This window comes from Melanerpes formicivorus, unplaced genomic scaffold (genome assembly GCF_026170545.1).
Source record: "Melanerpes formicivorus ecotype bairdi unplaced genomic scaffold, bMelFor1.0.p_v2 SCAF_38, whole genome shotgun sequence".
NCBI lineage: Eukaryota > Metazoa > Chordata > Aves > Piciformes > Picidae > Melanerpes > Melanerpes formicivorus.
In genome coordinates this window covers 6,820,908-6,840,115 of record NW_027142390.1, presented here as the reverse complement: position 1 = coordinate 6,840,115, position 19,208 = coordinate 6,820,908, and the positions used below count along the sequence as shown (strand labels likewise).

The 19,208-nt window shown below is 38.6% G+C and overlaps 1 protein-coding gene across 9 annotated transcripts in view; it reads right to left on the bottom strand.

Annotated features, from left to right (window-relative positions):
- ATP2B2 (ATPase plasma membrane Ca2+ transporting 2) overlaps positions 1-19,208 on the bottom strand; it is a 455,339-nt gene that overhangs the window by 87,381 nt on the left and 348,750 nt on the right. For 2 of the 9 annotated variants that reach the window (XM_068158052.1, XM_068158055.1), the window contains exons 8-14: positions 17,029-17,154; positions 15,220-15,252; positions 13,553-13,645; positions 6,676-6,717; positions 4,809-4,973; positions 1,798-2,012; positions 77-319 (exon numbers count right to left, since the gene is read on the bottom strand). In XM_068158052.1, the coding sequence (XP_068014153.1) occupies positions 77-319; positions 1,798-2,012; positions 4,809-4,973; positions 6,676-6,717; positions 13,553-13,645; positions 15,220-15,252; positions 17,029-17,154 (917 nt within the window). Of the gene's footprint in view, positions 1-76; positions 320-1,797; positions 2,013-4,808; positions 4,974-6,675; positions 6,718-13,552; positions 13,649-15,219; positions 15,253-17,028; positions 17,155-19,208 lie in introns of all 9 variants that reach the window. The other 7 variants (XM_068158054.1, XM_068158056.1, XM_068158057.1 and 4 more) reach the window with 4 other exon arrangements.

The following is a 19,208-nucleotide window of genomic DNA, read 5'->3' as shown; positions in this document are numbered from 1 at the left end:
AGGAATTAGCCTTGCTTAACATAATTACAAGTCGTGCCGCTGCGTTTCATTTCACTGACAGAAAAAGCCTGCTTACCAGAATTTTTGTAGTATAAGCACTGTTGATAGCAATTGCATTAACCAGCAGTTCCAGGGTTTTGGCGGGTACGGAATCTGGGTCAGGGATCTCTTTGTAGTGGACGTCACCGACGTAGGCTTGGACGACCGTCATCCGGTTGGTTGTTAGTGTCCCTGTTTTGTCGGAGCAGATGGCTGTAGCATTACCCATAGTTTCACAAGCATCTAAGTGGCGGACCAGATTGTTATCCTTCATCATTTTCTGAGAAAAAGCAAAAGGGGGAAAAAAGCCTTCAAGATTTGCTTTGACAGATTTTTAACAGCAGTTATAAAAAGCTAAAAAGCACGTATTTAGCCTTCTTCATGAGAACACAATGTTCACTACACTAGAACTTTGAGCAGGGCCAAAAACCCCAGCCCTAGATACAGACAGCCAAGCAGTGACTATCCCTGAAACGAATTTGCCTCTGACAAACTGATACACTTCCCCCCTTTTTTTTGCAGTATACATCCCAGGCACCCAGTACCAGAACAAGAGGACACAGTCTCAGGCTGCGCCAGGGGAGGTTCAGGGTGGATGCTAGGAAGAGGTTCTATACAGAAAGAGTGATTGCGCTATGGAATGGGCTGCCCGGGGAGGTGATGGAGTCACCGTCATTGAAGGTGTTCAGGAGGAGACTTGATGGGGTGCTTGGTGCCATGGGTTAGCTGTTTGGGTGGGTTGGATTGGTTGATGGGTTGGATACGATGATCTTGAAGGTCTCTTCCAACCTGGTTTGGTTTATTCTAATAAAGGTTTATTCTAATACATTTTAAGGAATAGCTACAGCAGCAAAGATTAGCTAAAGAAACTGAAGGCAACAGGATTTTTTAAAGAAAAGGGGCAAAATACATGAAGGGGGGAAAGACAGACAAGAAGGGAGGAAAGGAAGCTTCAAAATCTTCATCTACAATTCCCAGAATGTTTAAGTAAAGCTCATGTGACTAAATTGCTACAACAATCTGGGAAACCTCTACATAGATAATGGAACCATCTGGAAGTCCAGGATTTTAATCTTCTTTAATTTCCTAATACAATCACATACAATGGCTACAAACAACTGCAACTGCACTTAAGAATTTCTTAAGTAAACAGAAGCCTCAATGAAACTCTGATTTCTTTGAAAACTGTTCCTGAAGACTTCAAACTCTTGTCAAAACTTTGTACTACTGCACAAGAAAATGTGAAGACAAAGTTATTCTTTACCAAAATCCTCAACTACTTTCACGGTAAATTCTGCTCAAGAAATTCCCGGTAACCTTGCAAGCAAAGTAGGTATTTATGCTGCTTGATATTCCTGTGTTGTGTAGTTGTCATAGTATCATAGTATCAGTCAGGGTTGGAAGGGACCACAAGGATCATCTAGTTCCAAACCCCCTGCCGTGGGCAGGGACACCCCACACTAGATCAGGCTGGTCAGAGCCTCATCCAGCCTGGTCTTAAACACCTCCAGGATGGGGCCTCAACCACCTCCCTGGACAAAGCTATGTATTTTAAAGCTATGTATTAGGCACATATCAGTTTGCATTTCTTTGTCAGAGATACCTTCACTATAAAGCAAATGTTGGCTCTCATTAATATTTTGAGCACATTCATTTACAGGCCAATTTTCATCATGCCTGATAAATCCTAAAAACTGACTCGCTCGTAAACCCAACCAAGCAGCACTTTCTCCCATAATTATTTGCAATGTTTCTTACCTTTACAGAATAAGCCAGAGAAATAGTGACAGCAAGTGGAAGTCCCTCAGGAACAGCAACCACAAGTACAGTAACACCAATAATGAAGAATTTAACAAAATACTGAACATAGACAGGAGTGCACTCAGGCAACCACGGTTTCTTGTTGACCACAAATGTGTCAATGGCAAAATATAGTACCAAAATGATTACAGTGATGGCAGACATCACCAAACCTGAAAAGAGAAATAATCAGTTACTACAAAACAACACACAATTAAGACCATGTGCAATTAGAAACCCATGTTTGAATTTGACACAGAACTCTCTTCTTATTTTGCATGACATTTTTCACCAGTACCAATAATGATGATAAAATGTAGAAAAAAACATTACTATAATGCATTTACAACAGCCTTATATTCCAGTGAATGAGGAAGCTGAATTTTACAGAACAGCTGAATCATACTGCATTAATTTTTAAGCACCGTTTTAGTACTGCATTTAAAACTGCTCAGTCTAGTCCAACAGGAGTTCTGCTGTTGCTTAAGCCAAGTGTTATCTTAAGAGGCTTGAGAAAAGGAGTCTCTTGTAGTTCATGTTGCTGTAGAAATTATTTCAAAAAAGCCCTACAGATGTGTCTGGCTGAATAGACTGAGGCTGAATATAACACTGCAGAATCCTCTACAGAATAGTTTTTGACTTGTTTTCCTGACTGGCTGGAAAGCAGCCCTGAGGAGAGAGACTTGGGGGGGCTGGTGGACAAAAAGCTCAACATGAGCTCTCAATGTGCACTTGCAGCCCGCAAAGCCAATCAGATCCTGGGCTGCATCAGGAGAAGTGTGGCCAGCAGGTCGAGGGAGGTGATCCTCCCCCTCTACTCAGCCCTGGTGAGACCCCACCTGAGTACTGCGTCCAGTTCTGGAGCTCCTATTACAAGAGGGATGTGGAGGTGCTGGAGCGTGTCCAGAGAAGGGCCACAAGGATGATCAGAGGGCTGGAGCACCTCTCCTATGAGGACAGACGGAAGGAGTTGGGGCTGTTCAGTTTGCAGAAGAGAAGGCTCCGAGGTGACTTAATTGTGGCCTTCCAGTATCTGAAGGGGGCCTACAGGAAGGCTGGGGAAGGACTTCTCAGGATCTCAGGTAGTGATAGGACTAGGGGGAATGGAATGAAGCTGGAGGTGGGGAGATTCAGGCTAGATGTGAGGAGGAGGTTCTTCACCATGAGAGTGGTGAAACCCTGGAATGTGTTGTCCAGGGAGGTAGTCGAGGCCCCGTCCCTGGAGGTGTTTAAGAGCAGGCTGGATGAGGCTCTGTCCAGGCTGATCTAGTGTGGGGTGTCCCTGCCCATGGCAGGGGGGTTGGAACTAGATGATCCGTGTGGTCCCTTCCAACCCTGAATGAAACTATGAAACTATAAATACTAGTGTTCCCAAGGTTTCCCTTTTCAAAAGGATATATACACAGTGTGTAGTTTTATGAGGAGAGGCTCAAAAGAGGTACAACACTGACACTGCAGCACATGGAACACTAGGTAAATATTCCACAGAATTCAGAAAAGATCCCAGGGACTTTAAATGTTCTTCCAAAGACACAGACTTTGTGAAGGTAGCACTCCTCCTCTACAATTTTGTTCCTAGGTTTGAGTATAGAAATCAAATCTCCATTAGAATCTCTGGTTTGCCTTGCCATGATTAGCGCTCTTTGGCAGGTCTCTATGAGCAGCTAAGTCTGCATCTCAGAACAAGTTCATTTCTCTCCAATGAGATCATACAGAAGGAGAATGCTATGAATCTCACGTCCTGACTGAACTTACAAAAAATAGCGGTAAACTGAAGGATGTTAAGGTTGATAGGAAACAGATGAGTTGTGGAGATTGCTAGATGCCAGGGGAAAAACAAAAATCCATTAAATATGATCAGGACAGTGCAAGACATCCCCATAGATTGCCCAATGACAAAGAAAAACTAAATGAGGCAATGATTAATTAATTTAACTCGTATTACTTGCCACATTCTGGTTAGAAATCCCTATATAATTACTTTCCAAGTGATATTCACATGCCTGCTGAAATGCCAAAGAGGGTGATAATCAGAAGGCAATGCAGAAAGGTACTTCATCTAAGAAATTAATGATCAGGAGAAATGAAGTGGTTTTATATCCACACATACTGTTGTACAGCTAGCAACAAAACTGAGAAGCTTCAGGAATATGAAACTGGGCAAAGCATTAAATTGGACATTAAAAAGGTGACAACCAGAGATTCCAAGTCACGCGCTGTTCAGGCAAGGAGACAGAAGTGGCATCATGGGGTTAGGTGATTAACTAAGTGTAAAGAACATAAAAACGAATGAGAAGGAGCAGCAGGGGTGAAAACCAAAGGGTAAAGAGGGATAAAAAAGACTGACCAGAAGTGAAGTCAGAAATCTCTTGCAGGGCCTCAGATAAGGATCTGGATAGACATCTCTTTAATACTGAAAAATTAACCTAATGAAGACTATGTCATTATGAAAGATTTTCACTCTCTACCTACATGGAGGAGTGCTAGTTATAACAGTAGGGACCAGATGGTACTGGGTACAAGAGTCAACAGATGTGTCATATTTGGGTAGAAGGCAGGAACACAGGGAACATGGATACAAAGAGAGAACAGAATGGTTCCTGAATCTGAGAGAAGGAAATACTTTGAGATCGGTATTTTGAGATCATATTAGGGATTCAGAAACTGTGTACTCAGAAGTTCTAAGAGGAGAGGAAATTAAATATGTAATTACTGCACTTGGGAATATTGACTATGAGAAAAGCTACATTTCAATTTGATTCAAATATTCATTATAATCCAAGTTGCCCAAAGCTTCCAGTTTCTTGACAGTCAAAGCTAAGCTTTACAATAATAAAAGATCTTCAGTAACACTTAATAGAACAGTATTATGATGACCTACTTTTAAATATAGCTGTACAAAAGACCTATCTTTTTCAAGAGTAAATTGTTTTCAAACCTTTTGTTGCTAGTACTACACACTGCCATACCTGCTTTGCCTATCTGGACTGCCAGCTTGGTCAGCTTCCCCTGAAGAACAGATTTTTCTTTCTTGTGCATGTTGGATTTCTTCTTGTCTTTGTCATCTCCCTCTCCCCCTTCTGCACTCTTCAGCGGCTGCATCTCCATGGCAGCAGCCCCATCCTGCTGCTTGGCTAATAATGCAGAACAAAATTGTTACTCCAAAACTATTCATTCTTTTTATTTTAGTGTTGATACTTACTGAATGCACCCAGCAGCACCCATTGGGAGGGGCTGTTTGGAATGGTGAGGAGTAGAACTAGGCACTCCCCGGGCAGACAGATGCCCCTGTGAGCCCCAGTGGGGCTTTACTGGGGCACAAACATACACATACCCCTGTGTACTCCATACAACTGGGGATAAGTACTGTGCCCTCTGGCAAGTACCATGAAACTTGTGGATTTTTATTTATTTGGGTTTTAAACCACCAATGACAGCCTGTGTTATACACATATATATCACTTCATGTCTTGCAAATTACTTGGCAAGCAACAGTAGATGAGTACTGCAGGATTGCCTAGAATAGCAGCTCTCAAGTGCTTGGGCAAACAGACAGGATGAATTTCAGTTTTGGGTCTTCTCATAGATTACAACACACTCTTACAAATCATGCTTCTAATGAAAATGTTTTAAAGGTAAAGTGGTTGCACAGATGATTGATGCACCACTTCTCTCAACTGCAAAGACACCTCAGTGTCCAGTGGACCACACTTTGCAAACCACTATTCTAGATAATACCAGACTGTAAAAGTTTCCTTAGCATTCAGTGTTGAAGTAATTTCGTCACCTGGTCTGATGGTGATAGCACAATCATTCTCCCATGAAAAGCACATCTAATTCAAAGGCTAAAACCTTGAAAGAATGCTAATGCAAATATAAGGAAACTTTCTTTTATCATCAAAGAGAAAGCTATGTTTCTAAAAGCAATGACATTCCAGTTTATATATGTGTATGTGTCTGTTTTGCCTCGAACACAGACCTAAGTAAATTAAATAGAATGAGATGAAACAGCCTTGCTTTGACATTCATGAACAGACTGTACAAAACCATGCTTATTTGGTTTTGTACCATTAACCCCTGAGTTTATCTATACGGTTTCTGATCCACCACCTTTGCAATGTTTAGCATTATCTGAGAAGAGAAAGTTATAGTTTAATTTGCTTATTTGGTACAACCCAAAGAAATCACGATAGCTGGGGCTCATGTAATAAAAAGGGAACCATGACTTTGCTTCATAGAACAGCAAAATATTTATTTTCATTTTCATCCTAAGACTGAACATTAAATAAGAAACTTCTAAGATTAGGTTCTTAACCTTCCTGTTATTTATCCTTATAATACACTTGTACATTGCTAAATAAGTGCTTGGCTTTAGAGTTTCCTTTTGTTATTGCTTTACTTTTTCCCTGCAAAAAGGAACGTGTTTGTACAATGCCATTAAACACCAAAGATGACAAGACACATAAAAGAGAGGGTTGGAAATTCACTCACAATACATAGCATACATGACTTGCACAACAAAAAAGAATTCAAACCACCTTTGTGACATGGAAGTTCATCGTCTATCAATGGCTTACTAGAAATGCTGACCTTCTCCTGTCCTAAATATCTGACACATCAAAATTCTGTAAGTTGTAGCATTTTGGGTAGTTTTTGGTTGTTTCTTTCTTTCTTTGCTGGGTCTGGTTGTTTGGGGATTCTTTAACATTCTGTTTGAATAACAGGGCCATTTTTACACACAGGCACAAATCACAAACTTTCATTGCAACTTTTAACGGAATTTAACTACATGCTAAAAATAACATCCACAACCTCCTTAATATGAAAGAAGATTACCTTTGTTCTGGCTGTTCTCCATATTCCCATCCTGCATTTTGCCTATATGATGAAAAATTTCAACAGACAACAGACAGTAAACAATCTTCACCCAAGACAGAACATGAAAATGGGAATTTAACTAAAAGGAGCAGACAGGAGTAATGAGCATGTTACAGATACTTATTCATGATCAGAAGCCATTGTTATCAAACATTTAATCTGAAGCATGGACAATTTAGCTGGACACATTCGGGGAGCTGCGGTCAAGTTCTATGTTGTAACATGTGAAGTGCTAAATATTGACACATACTTTTGAGCAAACTGCATAGATTAAGAGGGGGAAACTAACACAAAGAAAGCAGAAACTGAGTTATATTCCTGAACTGAAATCTCAGAGTATTGGGACTTAAAAAACCCCCACAAGTACACCAGTACAGAGTATGACTTTCCTAATTGATTCTAGAATGAAATTGATTATTTTATCAAATGAAGACAAAGTATAAATAATAGTGATCATAAAAATGTAAATCCAACATGACTTTAAAATGACACCTTCCTCTCTGGGTTGTACTGTTTAGCAAGTTACTCCTGTAAATGCAAGTGTCATCCTATATTCTGGTTTATCCTAAAGAAAGATCTGCCAAGTGCATCTGTGATTCCCAGTTTAATATTTTAGCTACATATAATCTTGCCCTACCAAAGTCCTCCTTCCCTTTTTAAAACTGAAAGCACACCATTTCCAAGTGTGCATGAAATAAAAATGGCATAATAAAAATTAGAGCACACAAAAACTTGGGTATTCAGAACAACCAGCCAACAATTTCAAATGTATTCCCAAGTCCCTGGTGGGATCCCTTATGCAACTTTCACTCTGATACATGAATTATCTGATGGGAGTTTTCTGCTACTGCTACTTGATTTTTATAAACATTACAACCAGAGTGGATGACATTCTCCTTTTGTACTTATGTCTAATGCACAATAAAAAACACATTGCTAAGGAAAATTAACAGTTGAAACACCTTCTTCACAGGATTTTTGACACATTCTAAGAAATGTATCATTAGAGTTAAAAAACAACCAACAAAACCACAGCATGTAAGTCCTGCTCGTCCTCCTTGCTGCCATAACACAGCTGGTACTGACATCCTCAGTAAAGCACAGAAGTTATGCTCCAACATATGTATTCATTTTCTCACTCTGTGCTGTGAATAAATAGTGTCAAAATTGAAAGGCTAAGATACATTTCTTGCATGTTTGTAATTGAGAGATCACTAAAACTTCCTCTCTTAAAAAGAGGGAAAACGACCAAACAAGGCATAAATTTCCCACAACAGCATTTTGCCCCATACTAACAGGCTTGAGGCACTGAGAATTCAGAAGCAGAACATTATAGGAAAGGAAAGAATATCTTACTACTTAAAATCATCTCAGCACTCTGATGCATTACTGAACTATGATGGAATAAACTGCTTAGCATCGACTGCTTGTCTCTACTTCCTATTCTAGTCCCATGCTGGCTATAATGTGACCATTCTGTCTTCCAAGGGCTCATGTCTTGCCCTGAAACCTGAATCTATGAACCTGAACAAACCCAAGCTCCTTTTCATGGTGAAATTTCCATTAGAAGTTTTGCATACAGTGCATATCTGGATTTCATACCTGCCTGATGGCTATTTTGCTGAGAATGCTTTTTGACAAAGTTAGTGGGAGACATACACCATCTCTAAAGATTTTGATTTCTGGCTAGAGGACAAAGCCTTCCTTGAGGACTGGAAAACATGAATGTAGAGCAGAGTCTGCTCTGTGTCCTGCTCTATAGGTCCTTTGTCAGAACACAATTAAAAACCTTAAAGCAGTAGAACTGAAGAACCCAAATCTATGTCTTCCATAACTGACAAACGAAAATACACTGGTCAAACTTTTCATTTTATGATAAAAATTTGGTGGTTAGTAGGGATATAATAAATGCTGTCATGAATCACACTAACAGTTCCTCTACCCTGGCTACCTAAAAATACCTGTACAGAAAGTAGAGAATCATTGACAACAACATATACACAGGTATTTAGCAAAAATATTCTTCATGTCGGCAGCTACTGCAATGGAGGTAGTGGAGGGGTGAGAGGGAGTCATCACAGGAGGTTACATTCCAATTATTTTGACAGAATAAGAAAAGGATAGGTAATTTAGGTAACAATAAGGAAAAAAATGCTGAAAATCATTTATTTCTTGTCCCAAATAATTCACATTTGGCTATAAATGATGAACAAAGAAAGAAATTAAGATGATAGAATCACTACTGCTGAGAGATCCTTTCTCCGTTTAGTTAGTGCTAGGACCAGAAATGCTGTCTCATCTTTCTGACCTTTGCACATTTCTCACAAACATTAGAAGGATGAGCATTTATTAATATTTTGATGAGAATTGAATGCATAATTATTCACAAATACAATGCACTTTTATATAAGTTTGCAAATATTTTCTTCTTTTATTTTTGGACATTAGTATGTAAAGGGAACAGTGTTTAGGCCCTGAAATCTGGAGGAATCCATCTGAGTTTATTTTTTTCACTTTTCTAAGGATAGAAGAAAAATCAGAAGGTTTAGAAAAGTACATGGAGTCTCCCACTACAACTTGTGTTGTGCAGCTGCTTTGAAGGTGTTGAGTTTCAATATAAAATATTTTGCCTGTTGCCTTTGCCTTACTAAAATGTCTTTTGGCACCCATGGCACCATCACTGCCTAAGTTCTTATTCCAAAAGCCAGTTACTCCTCCAAATAAACTTTCCAAGAAAAGCCTCCCCTTTACCTCCCCAGCCCTTCATGAAGAGATGAGACAGAATTATAAAGACCTATTGCTGCCACTAAAAGGTATTTGTACACTGGAAGAGCTGCTTGGAAGCAACCAAAGTAACTAATCAAGTTATGTCCTCATGTGTTAGGGTAGAGCAAAAACCAGAAAAGATCCTATTGCTTTTCCCAAATGCCTGATGTTGCAATAGGAATGAGTTAAACCTGCTTCATGGCAAGGCAGCTACACTTTGCAGCTCATAAGAACAGACACACATTGCAAATCTATATATAGGGGCAGAAGTGACATCAGACATCTCTGAGGTGAATCATGCAATGTGATATCAGAGGCAATGCATTAGCAATTCCACTGTATCAAATAGGACATCTTAGATAATTCTTCTATGCACTCACTAAGTAACTTCACTTACAAATCAGAAAATGCTTCAAAATAAATTAAAACTGCCAATTGCTTTGCAGGAATTGAACAGCAGTGGAACGATGCCAGAATGGACAGTTGCAAGAAGAGATGTGAAGCATTCCAGACAAGACTCTTCCCTGAACCTGGTATGAGGCTTCTACATCAGAATATAATTTGAGGTAACAAATTCTCTGAGTAACAAATGTCAAAAAATCCAACATCCCCATATGGTAATCCAGGTTTAGGAACCAGGTAGTATTCTCCTGGACAATGATAAGCACTCAGGCTGGACCTGAGGAGGAAGTTCTTCACCATGAGAGTGGTGAAGCCCTGGAATGGGTTGTCCAGGGAGGTGGTCGAGGCCCCGTCCCTGGAGGTGTTTAAGCCCAGGCTGGATGAGGCTCTGGCCAGCCTGATCTAGTGTGGGGTGTCCCTGCCCATGGCAGGGGGGTTGGAACTAGATGATCCTTGTGGTCCTTTCCAAACCTGACTGATACTATGATACTCCTTTCTCTAAGGAAATCAAATTTGGGTTTAACAAGCCATAAACTGTGATTGCCGCTTCCTGCATTTTCTTTAAAAAAAAAAAATGAATTAAGAAAACAACAAACCTTTTCTAATAGAATACTTTAAAATTAGATGAATTTTCATTAATCATTGCCTTTCTGTATAATGTTATGATCTGCTCAGACCCTTAACTTGTAACCCTTTTACAAACTGAACATACTGTCCACAGTTTTAACAGAGACCAAACAAGTACACATTTTAATCTCTGCTAGGACCCTAGCAGAATTCATGATAGTGCCTTTGATACAGGAAGTAACAAATGAATAGAATAGAATAGAATAGAATAGAATAGAATAGAATAGAATAGAATAGACCAGACCAGACCAGACCAGACCAGAAGAGACCTTCAAGATCATCACGTCCAACCCATCAACCAATCCAACCCTGGCCTATGTCACAAATGTATCACCCTAAGTTCACTGACTGAGAACAAATGTGGTAGTTTTAGGCTATGCTTTTAAAATGTAGCTGCAGATTTCAAGCAGAAAAGTAGAAAAATATAAATAAATCACTACTGGGTGAGAAAAGGAAAACAAAATATTATTCTAAACAAATTAATTGGATAAATATCTGGGATAAGAGAAGCTGTATCATAAGAATTCTTCACGGTTCACTTCCATTTCCACCTCTTTTCTCTTCTCTTCTGATCTTGGCTGTTTTGCTTCACCTGAGAGAAGATAACACTTCTGTCTGACCTTGAGATAAGACTAACACTGCTTTCTCTCTCTCTTGGTACAGGGGGTCTGGGAGGTTTTGGGGGAGGGCAGTGGAGCAGCTTCCCTGGTCATTTTGATCAGGGGGTGTTTCGTGTTGTTTGCTAATTGTAAATATCTGCATAATATTGTAAATCCTGCACATTTTGTACATATTCATTGCATTCCATTGCAGAGTGTAGTTTTTTGCTTGTAAATACAGCTTCGTTTGCTTCTAACTGAGTTAGTCTGGCTAAAAGTTAATGCTGGGGGAAATTTCAACCCACCACAACAAAGCACTAATAAAACACTTCTTTTTTTGTCAGCTGTATGTTGACAGCTAAGACATAACAATATTGGAAGTGGTAACGTTGATTTTCAAGTAACAAGCCATAGCATTTCCTGAGCTAGGTACTTATTCAGGTATATAATACCATTTCCTTCTTTGAAGCTACTGTCTATACAGAGGTATTAAACTTCAGGAAAAACTGCTTCTTTTCAATCACATCTCAGGAAGAATTCTCAGCCATTACTGAAAAACATCCATTTCATCCAGAATGAAAAAATACATCCATGAACTTGGTCTCCTTGCTTTAGAACTTGTTTTATTCCTTCCTTTCTCCTCTCCAAGACATATCCACATGTTAAGTCTTCCCTAACTCATTGTCACTGCTAACTAGAATAATGTATAGTATAAACAGAACTCAGACCTTGGAAATTTCCCAGACAATTTCAAAGCGCTCAGATCTAACTCTGCTTGCCAAGTCTCAGCTCTCCACTGAACACAGTGTCAGACAAGATGAATTGTGGAAAGTATCCCCTGTTCATGTTGATCAAAGAGATCTGCAGAATTAATTCAACTGTCTTACCTCAGAGAAGCTAAGAGCAAAACATTCTCAGCTGCACAAAAATTGGTTTCTATATTTTGTGCACTGAAAAGAACTCTGTATGTATCTCTCAGCTCCAAGATAAACAGGGACAGTAACTAAGGCTCGTGATGGGAGCAAAGATGGAAAATCACATATTTACTTAAGACACTGATTCAATATCCCTTGGAACTCAATTTCCGTATTAAGTTCAGGCATTAAGACCAAACACAACAGATATTCACCAAGCAACTAAAATTGCTAACTGAGAGACCAGCTTAGGACAACTTTGGACACATTTCTGCGTCTTGCTGAACAGGGATTCTCATCCAGCAAAGCAGCTCAGCAGATGCTTAACTTTGTACTCAGCAACTTGCAGGAATGAGCGCAAATGTAATATTGCCGTCTCCAGGGGGGTGTCTGTTGCATGTGTATGTTTGTTTTACACCTAATGGAGTAGAATTATAGAGCATAAAGAACAGAGAATTAAATAGTCACCATTAATCTCCTGGTCCTGCCGTGCACTGAGATGCAGGAATTGCATATTCTAGTTTACTAGCAAAATTAGAACGGGCAGGAGTGAAATTGTAAATCTCAACCACCTCCCTGGGCAGCACATTTCAGTGCCTGACCACTCTTTCTGTGGAAAAAAAAGTTTCCCCCAATGTCAGATCACATCTGTAGTGTAGCAATCACAGACCTACATGAAAAAAAAGTATCAGACCAGCATGGTGGAAAGAAGAGCTACTCTTGTCAGTATTACTGGTGTCGCACAAGAGGGAAAGGTTTCTATGGCAAATAAATATCTAATTATCAGAAACTAGACTAATAATAACCCATTCCATTTAATACTGGAATTAGACTGTTACAAGAAATACTGAAATATCTGCATGCTAAGAAGCAGGGTCAAGAATCTCTACTCATCGTCAAAGCTGACTGCAGCACTATTTATGTCCTTTTTAGTAAACAGGTAGGCTCATTGGAAGATCACTAAGGCATGCACGAATATCCACAAGCACAACTTTCCAGTCTTCCAAAAAAAGCTGCTCCAAGTAGCAAAAGTTATTCCTAACACACTTGGTTGAAATTGAATCAGATTCCTGATCCTAGCACTATTTCTCACAGGGAGACTGTATGAACACTTATAAGAGTGCCACATCAGAAGAATACACAATCCATTCAATATGGTGGTGGTCTTCAAATCAAAGTTAACAAATGTGAACAGAACTCTACAATGAAACTTCCTGTATAGGCAACTCAGAAGTTTTGAAACCAGCCTTACTTAACTGTTCCTTTTAATTGTGGTTTTAATTGATGGCAAGCACTTCATAATTCCTGCTTCTTCTTCTGCCATGCCTAATTCTCTGTGAAGAGCATAAGTAAATCAGAGCATCTTTGTGGCATCTCTTATAAGCTACTATAGAGTTTATGGAGTAGGATCTCTCAGGGGGTAATCACATGCACATACAACATCTGTGCAGTTCAGAGGAAGAAGGAATCTTACAGAGTCAGGAGAGCAATCTATCAAATAAAACAAGCTAGGTGTTCTTGACGTACCATTGACTAAGCTGGCATTTGCACTATCAGTGGCATTTGCACCTGTTGCACCATCTGTAGCTGAAGGAGGGTGGGAGGAGGGATGGGAAGAATCTACTGAGCAATAATGGATAAAAAAAAAAAAAAAAGGCAATAAATAATAATAATAACAGCATGAACAAATGCACATGACACACACACACACACAAAAAAAAAAGGAATACTATGGCTTTGGTTTCTCCAAAATCAATCTGTTTGAAATCAATTAACAAAGCTTTCAAAAGCAAAATGTCCTTGCAAAGGTGGTACAAAGTAAGGCAAAAACTCATACATGGAATAATAATAATAATAATAATAATAATAATAATAATAATAATAATAATAATAATAATAATAATAATAATAAATTAATAATAATAATGAAAGACATTTAAGAAAGTTAAAAGAGTTGATGAGAACTGACTGTATACAGTACTATGTACACTGCTTTGGTCCTCTTATGTGTATTATTTGACTTTAATATAATGTTATGCAACTCTTAAATGGTTGAAAGACTTTCCTTGAATTGATGAAGTCATGCAGTGCAGGGTAGTTTTAAAACCTGCAGCAACCTACACAGTATGCACAACATGACATATTTGGTGGCTTATGTAACATTGCACATTCCAATGTAGTATTGCTGCTTCATTCCAGTCTAACATGGGCTCAGCCCATGTCCTGCCATAGTCTAGTTCATGTGCACATTGATCCAAGGAGAAGCATGATACTTTGCAATGTTGTATGTGGAAATGGAGAATCTAGTCTTGAGGAGGAAAAAGGGTTGCTTTAAATCCAAGCCATACACATTATATAACTGCCTGGTTTGCAGTGAAATGCAGAAGTATCATAAATGAAAATTATCCTTTTTTTTGTTTGTTTTCAGCAATTATTTGCAGATTAGAGAAATTGGTCAGGAAACCTTTCCTAAGAGGAAGGTGAAAAACCTGAAGAGGGTTTTTCATTTTATTATGGGTTTTTTATACTAAAGTTGAGAAAATAACTACAAACAACAAAGTAAGTTTTTGGTTTTATTTCTGCTGGTTAAATATTCATACTAGAACACAGAGTCCTACAATGAATCCTGATCAAAACTCCTGAACTGCTTCAGCGCTTGCCCCACAGTGAGTTTCACACTGTGCTAGTTTAGTATTCAAGAAAAATGGTCTTGTTCTGCTTAGAAATGGTAAATTGGGAGAAGAAAATAAACAGCACAAAGGATTTAAAAACACACCCTGTGTGTTAAACTGCATTCATGAACATTTCAATTGCAAATTTGATTATAGTGATGGTAATAACTTAAACTGTTTTGGTTACTCATGCTTATTTTTGATTCCATTTGGATCCTCATACTAACCAGCACAGCATGAACTGCTAACAGCAAATCACGCATTCCAACATTTAATACACTCTCATTTCCTTCTGGAGAATAACTGATTAACCAAGCTTAACATTAAGATTTGCAACACCAACAACATGTGCACACTTAAATGTCTGCCATGAATATCCTCTTGATTTGAAATCGTTCTATGATTTAACCAGATTGATTCAAACCCAATTATTTCAATCATTAGTTCAGCCCTGATTTGCACCAAAGCTTGCTGGCTAAAAGCCTCATCTTTCCATTTGATCTGGTATGGTTCTTACTCTACCTGGCAGCTGATGTCCATCCTCCTGTTTCACACCTGTATGATGATTTTTACATGTTAATGAATGATAAAAGCACACGCCCACATAAGACCCAAACAGACATTTAGGATTGGCAAGATTTCAGACAACTGCCAGTTTATACAGGACAGTAGAATGAGTTTGGACCTCAGTCTGCTACCAGCTCTGCCCAGGCACTCTGGTGCACTATCAAAAAGCTGCTAGCAGCATGAGAAAACCTGAGGGAATTTTTTGGTGCTGTAGCTACACTCAGCTTCAGTGTCTGCACAAGAGGCTCTGGGCAGTAAATTGCAGCCACAGTGCAGTGCATCAATCTGGTATCTCCCATTTCTCTTTCTCTGTCTTTCAAGGCTGTCCAAACTGAAAGGTGAGAGTATCACCAGTGCCCCGAGAAACGTAACACACAGAGAAAGCCACTCCAGCCGAACAAGAGAGCTTGGGGCAGGCACCTGTCACTTGCAAGCAGGCTCTGAAATTGCTCCACCTCCCCTATCCTTAGACATTGTCAAAACAGATGCTGTTGGATCTGAAAAATGTTTCCAGAAGTCTTCCTCTTACCAATAGCAAGATTAGACTTTAAGATATTCAGAATTAGCCTGATATTAAAGAGTTTTACTCTGGGAAGTTTTGGTCTTTCTCCTTCTAATGTTCCCAGAACTTACCATGCCTAGCAAGTATTGTGCATTACTGTGTAGAAATTAAATGATCAACAGTTTGTAAAGTCTTTCATCAAGTAAAAAGGGAGTTCCTCATAGAAACATGGTGCCAAGTGCGACCACTTGTCAAATGTGTTTAGAAATGGAAACCATAGGTCATGAAAACCATTTGAATTTGACCTTGCTGTCTGGAGCTTCAAATTAAAAGAATGGAAATGAAAAAAAGTGGAATCACTCTGCTTGGCAGATACTAAGTAAAATGTTTGGTAAAGCTGTAGCTATTATTTTTCATTAATAATCAAAACCACTAAAAAGAGTGGAAATGTCTAAAAACAACATGAATTGGCCCTTAGTTATGTCTGAAAGGTAAATAGTCTTAGAACAAAGTTGAAATGAAATTCTGAAAGCAGACTTAAACAATTTACAAGAGTGTAGGCACAGAAACTGGAAAGGACACACATTAAATCACATCTCCACTTATTGTGCAACCCACAAATGAGCAACTGCCTATGACATCACACTATAAGAAGGTGAAAAGTGTAAAGAGATTCCTCAATTTCATGTACTGATACAGAGCACCAAAGTTAAATTCCATTAACATTTGCTGCTATTTTCTTGTCGTTTACTATTCTTGGGTTGACCTTTACACCTTAAGAAATTAAAATGCCTCTCAAGTCAGTCATTGACATTAAACAACCAGGCTAGCAAAAAGCCACATTTTATCTTTATTTCTGAAGCTCAAAGAAAGATGCTATTTCCATGGCCAAGGTTTGGGGTTTTTTTCTGACAAAAACCCCAAACCCTGTTACATAGATGGAAATGTGCACGAGCAAAACCTTAGCAAGTTTTTGGTGAGTATGGATATATGTAAAGAAGACAGGGCCATGGGAGGATGCCCATGTATTCCTTTGCATTTAATTATGTACTGCATTTTCACACTGGAAAAACACCTTGTTATCCAATGTATTTATTGGTTAACAGCTTTTGCTGTTTTTCTGTGTGGCGTGTGATGATAAAAATGTATACCGAAAAGGAGGTTTTTAAGACCATATTTATTTATAAAGAATGGAGGAGAGCTCTGGCTGCACAGAGCCCAGCAGCTTTCTTCAGAGCATACTCATATGTTGTGAAATTTACCTTTCTTATCTTTCTTTTCTTCTTCTTCTCCTCCAGCACCTAGCAGAGTAAAGATGATGCCCGTCTGAGAATTCACACCCACAGCGGTTACAAGCATTCGTCCAGAGCCTTCCATGACGTGAGTACCTGAAAATATGCAATATAAGTTATACATAGCTGAAAGAAAAACAGAAAGAACAACCATTGAATATTTTATTCTGGACTTTTACAATAGTACTGAGCAATATTTGTGACATTTGAAAATACATTGAAGTCAATACACCAAAAATAATCCTGTTTGGGGTGTGTTATTCTCAAGCAAGAACAGATGTTTAACCACAGATCTTGGGCTGCACTTCCCGTAACCACACAGAAGAGATTCCCTGTTTAAAAGAAATGCTGTCACTGTACACATCTTGGAAGGTAAGAGTTCAGCTTCACACAGTTAATACTTACACCTTTGAAAATAGTGTTTCCGAGTTCTGCAAACATTCCTGTGTGACACCAGTCAAGGTTAGGGTTACATAAGGTAAACTGTGTGCAATTACTTCCATCTTTCACAAGAAAATTGCACATTGAAAAGCCAGTACAGAGACAAATCTTCAAGGAGATGTTTCATTAAATCATAAGATTACCAAACACTGAGAAGAACATGAGGTACACTTGAAAACAAACTCAGTTTGAGGCATTTCTATTACTCTAAAGCAAATCTGAGGATATATTAAGTTTTTCTGAGAAGAATCATTTAACTAGGTAATATTATCTTCATATTACATAAACTCCTTTTGAGAAATAGTTCACACTTTATTGTATAGAAATTAATTTCCAGCTCTTATTCCCCTATTGAAACAAGTGTTAGGTCCATCTAAGATCACAGCTTCTTAGAAACCTTTTCTATGAGTTGTGCAAACACAAACCCAGTTCTTAGAAACAATAAAACCTATTCTGGTTTACCTTTTAGAACTATAACAGAGGATTTGCAACAGAACAGGCTAAGCAATTGCACACTTGCTAGTTCTAAAACAGCCTATTGTTATGACAGGTATTTAAGGCCAGTCAGTAAAAGCTCATTAAAAAAAAAACCTATCCATGAAGCATCGGAACAGATGTGCCACGGATGGCACATTTGGCCAATTGACCATGTGACCGATTGACCAATGACCAATTTGCCATTCAAAATGGTAACAAAATCTTCACCTAGAATGTGCCTTATTGAGCTAATACTTAAAATGTCTGAAAAGAGACATTCTTAGCAGGTGGTGAATTTTACTAGACCCTAAGCAGATTGGCAGTGCTCCTATGAAACAGATGAAAACCAAATATGCTATTCATTGAAATAGGCTTTATATGCTATCCTGTAGAAGAAGAAAATTATGTTATGCATGTAAGACACTGAGAACACAGAGGAATAATTTCTCAATCCTAAATTGACAAAGCAAGATGGGATTGAAAGCTTGCTGAGCTTGGGGTTTTTTAAATACTCCTTTGTTTGAAGAAGGAAGTAGTTTGAAAAGTATGAAAAGAGACTGCAACACAGAAACACAGTCTTAGAGAAAAATCATCATATAAAAAAAAAAGACAAAGATATTTACACCTCCAAGGGAACTGTGTGATGGACATACGGTTAATTAGAACCTGCTCAGAATGTATTCTGTTCATTAACTATTGTTTTTAACCCTAGGTGATAGAGTTTTAAGTAAATTACATTTTAGGACTAGACTTGGAACTGTGGGACATCAGAAGAATGAGATCAGATGGAATCAGAACATAGCCCAGTAGTTACATTTTCCTTTGTGTAGGGGTGGTGCTGGTGCATGTAGATAAGCTTTTTACTCTTGCTATGAAATTATTTGCTGGTTTAAGAGCCTTAAAGCCAACTGAACAGTTTGACCATTGTGGTAATAATTTCACTGATTATAATACTTTATTCTTTGCCTCGTCACTGCAGCGTTTGTGACAAACTGGCATTTTTTTTTTCCTGGCTTTTAATCTGTCATTCCTTAGACCCTCCCTTCACTTAAAAAAATTACATTGTACGGCTTCACAGGTAACAAGTTTGACATAAATGCAAGATTGCCCATTTACCTCCCTTAAGACAGCATCACTGCTTCTTTCATTCTGTAACTGCATGAACTACAGACATTCATTAACTGTCTTGTCCTAAACAGCAGCTAATGAGGTCGAAGTTTTAGTATGCCTAG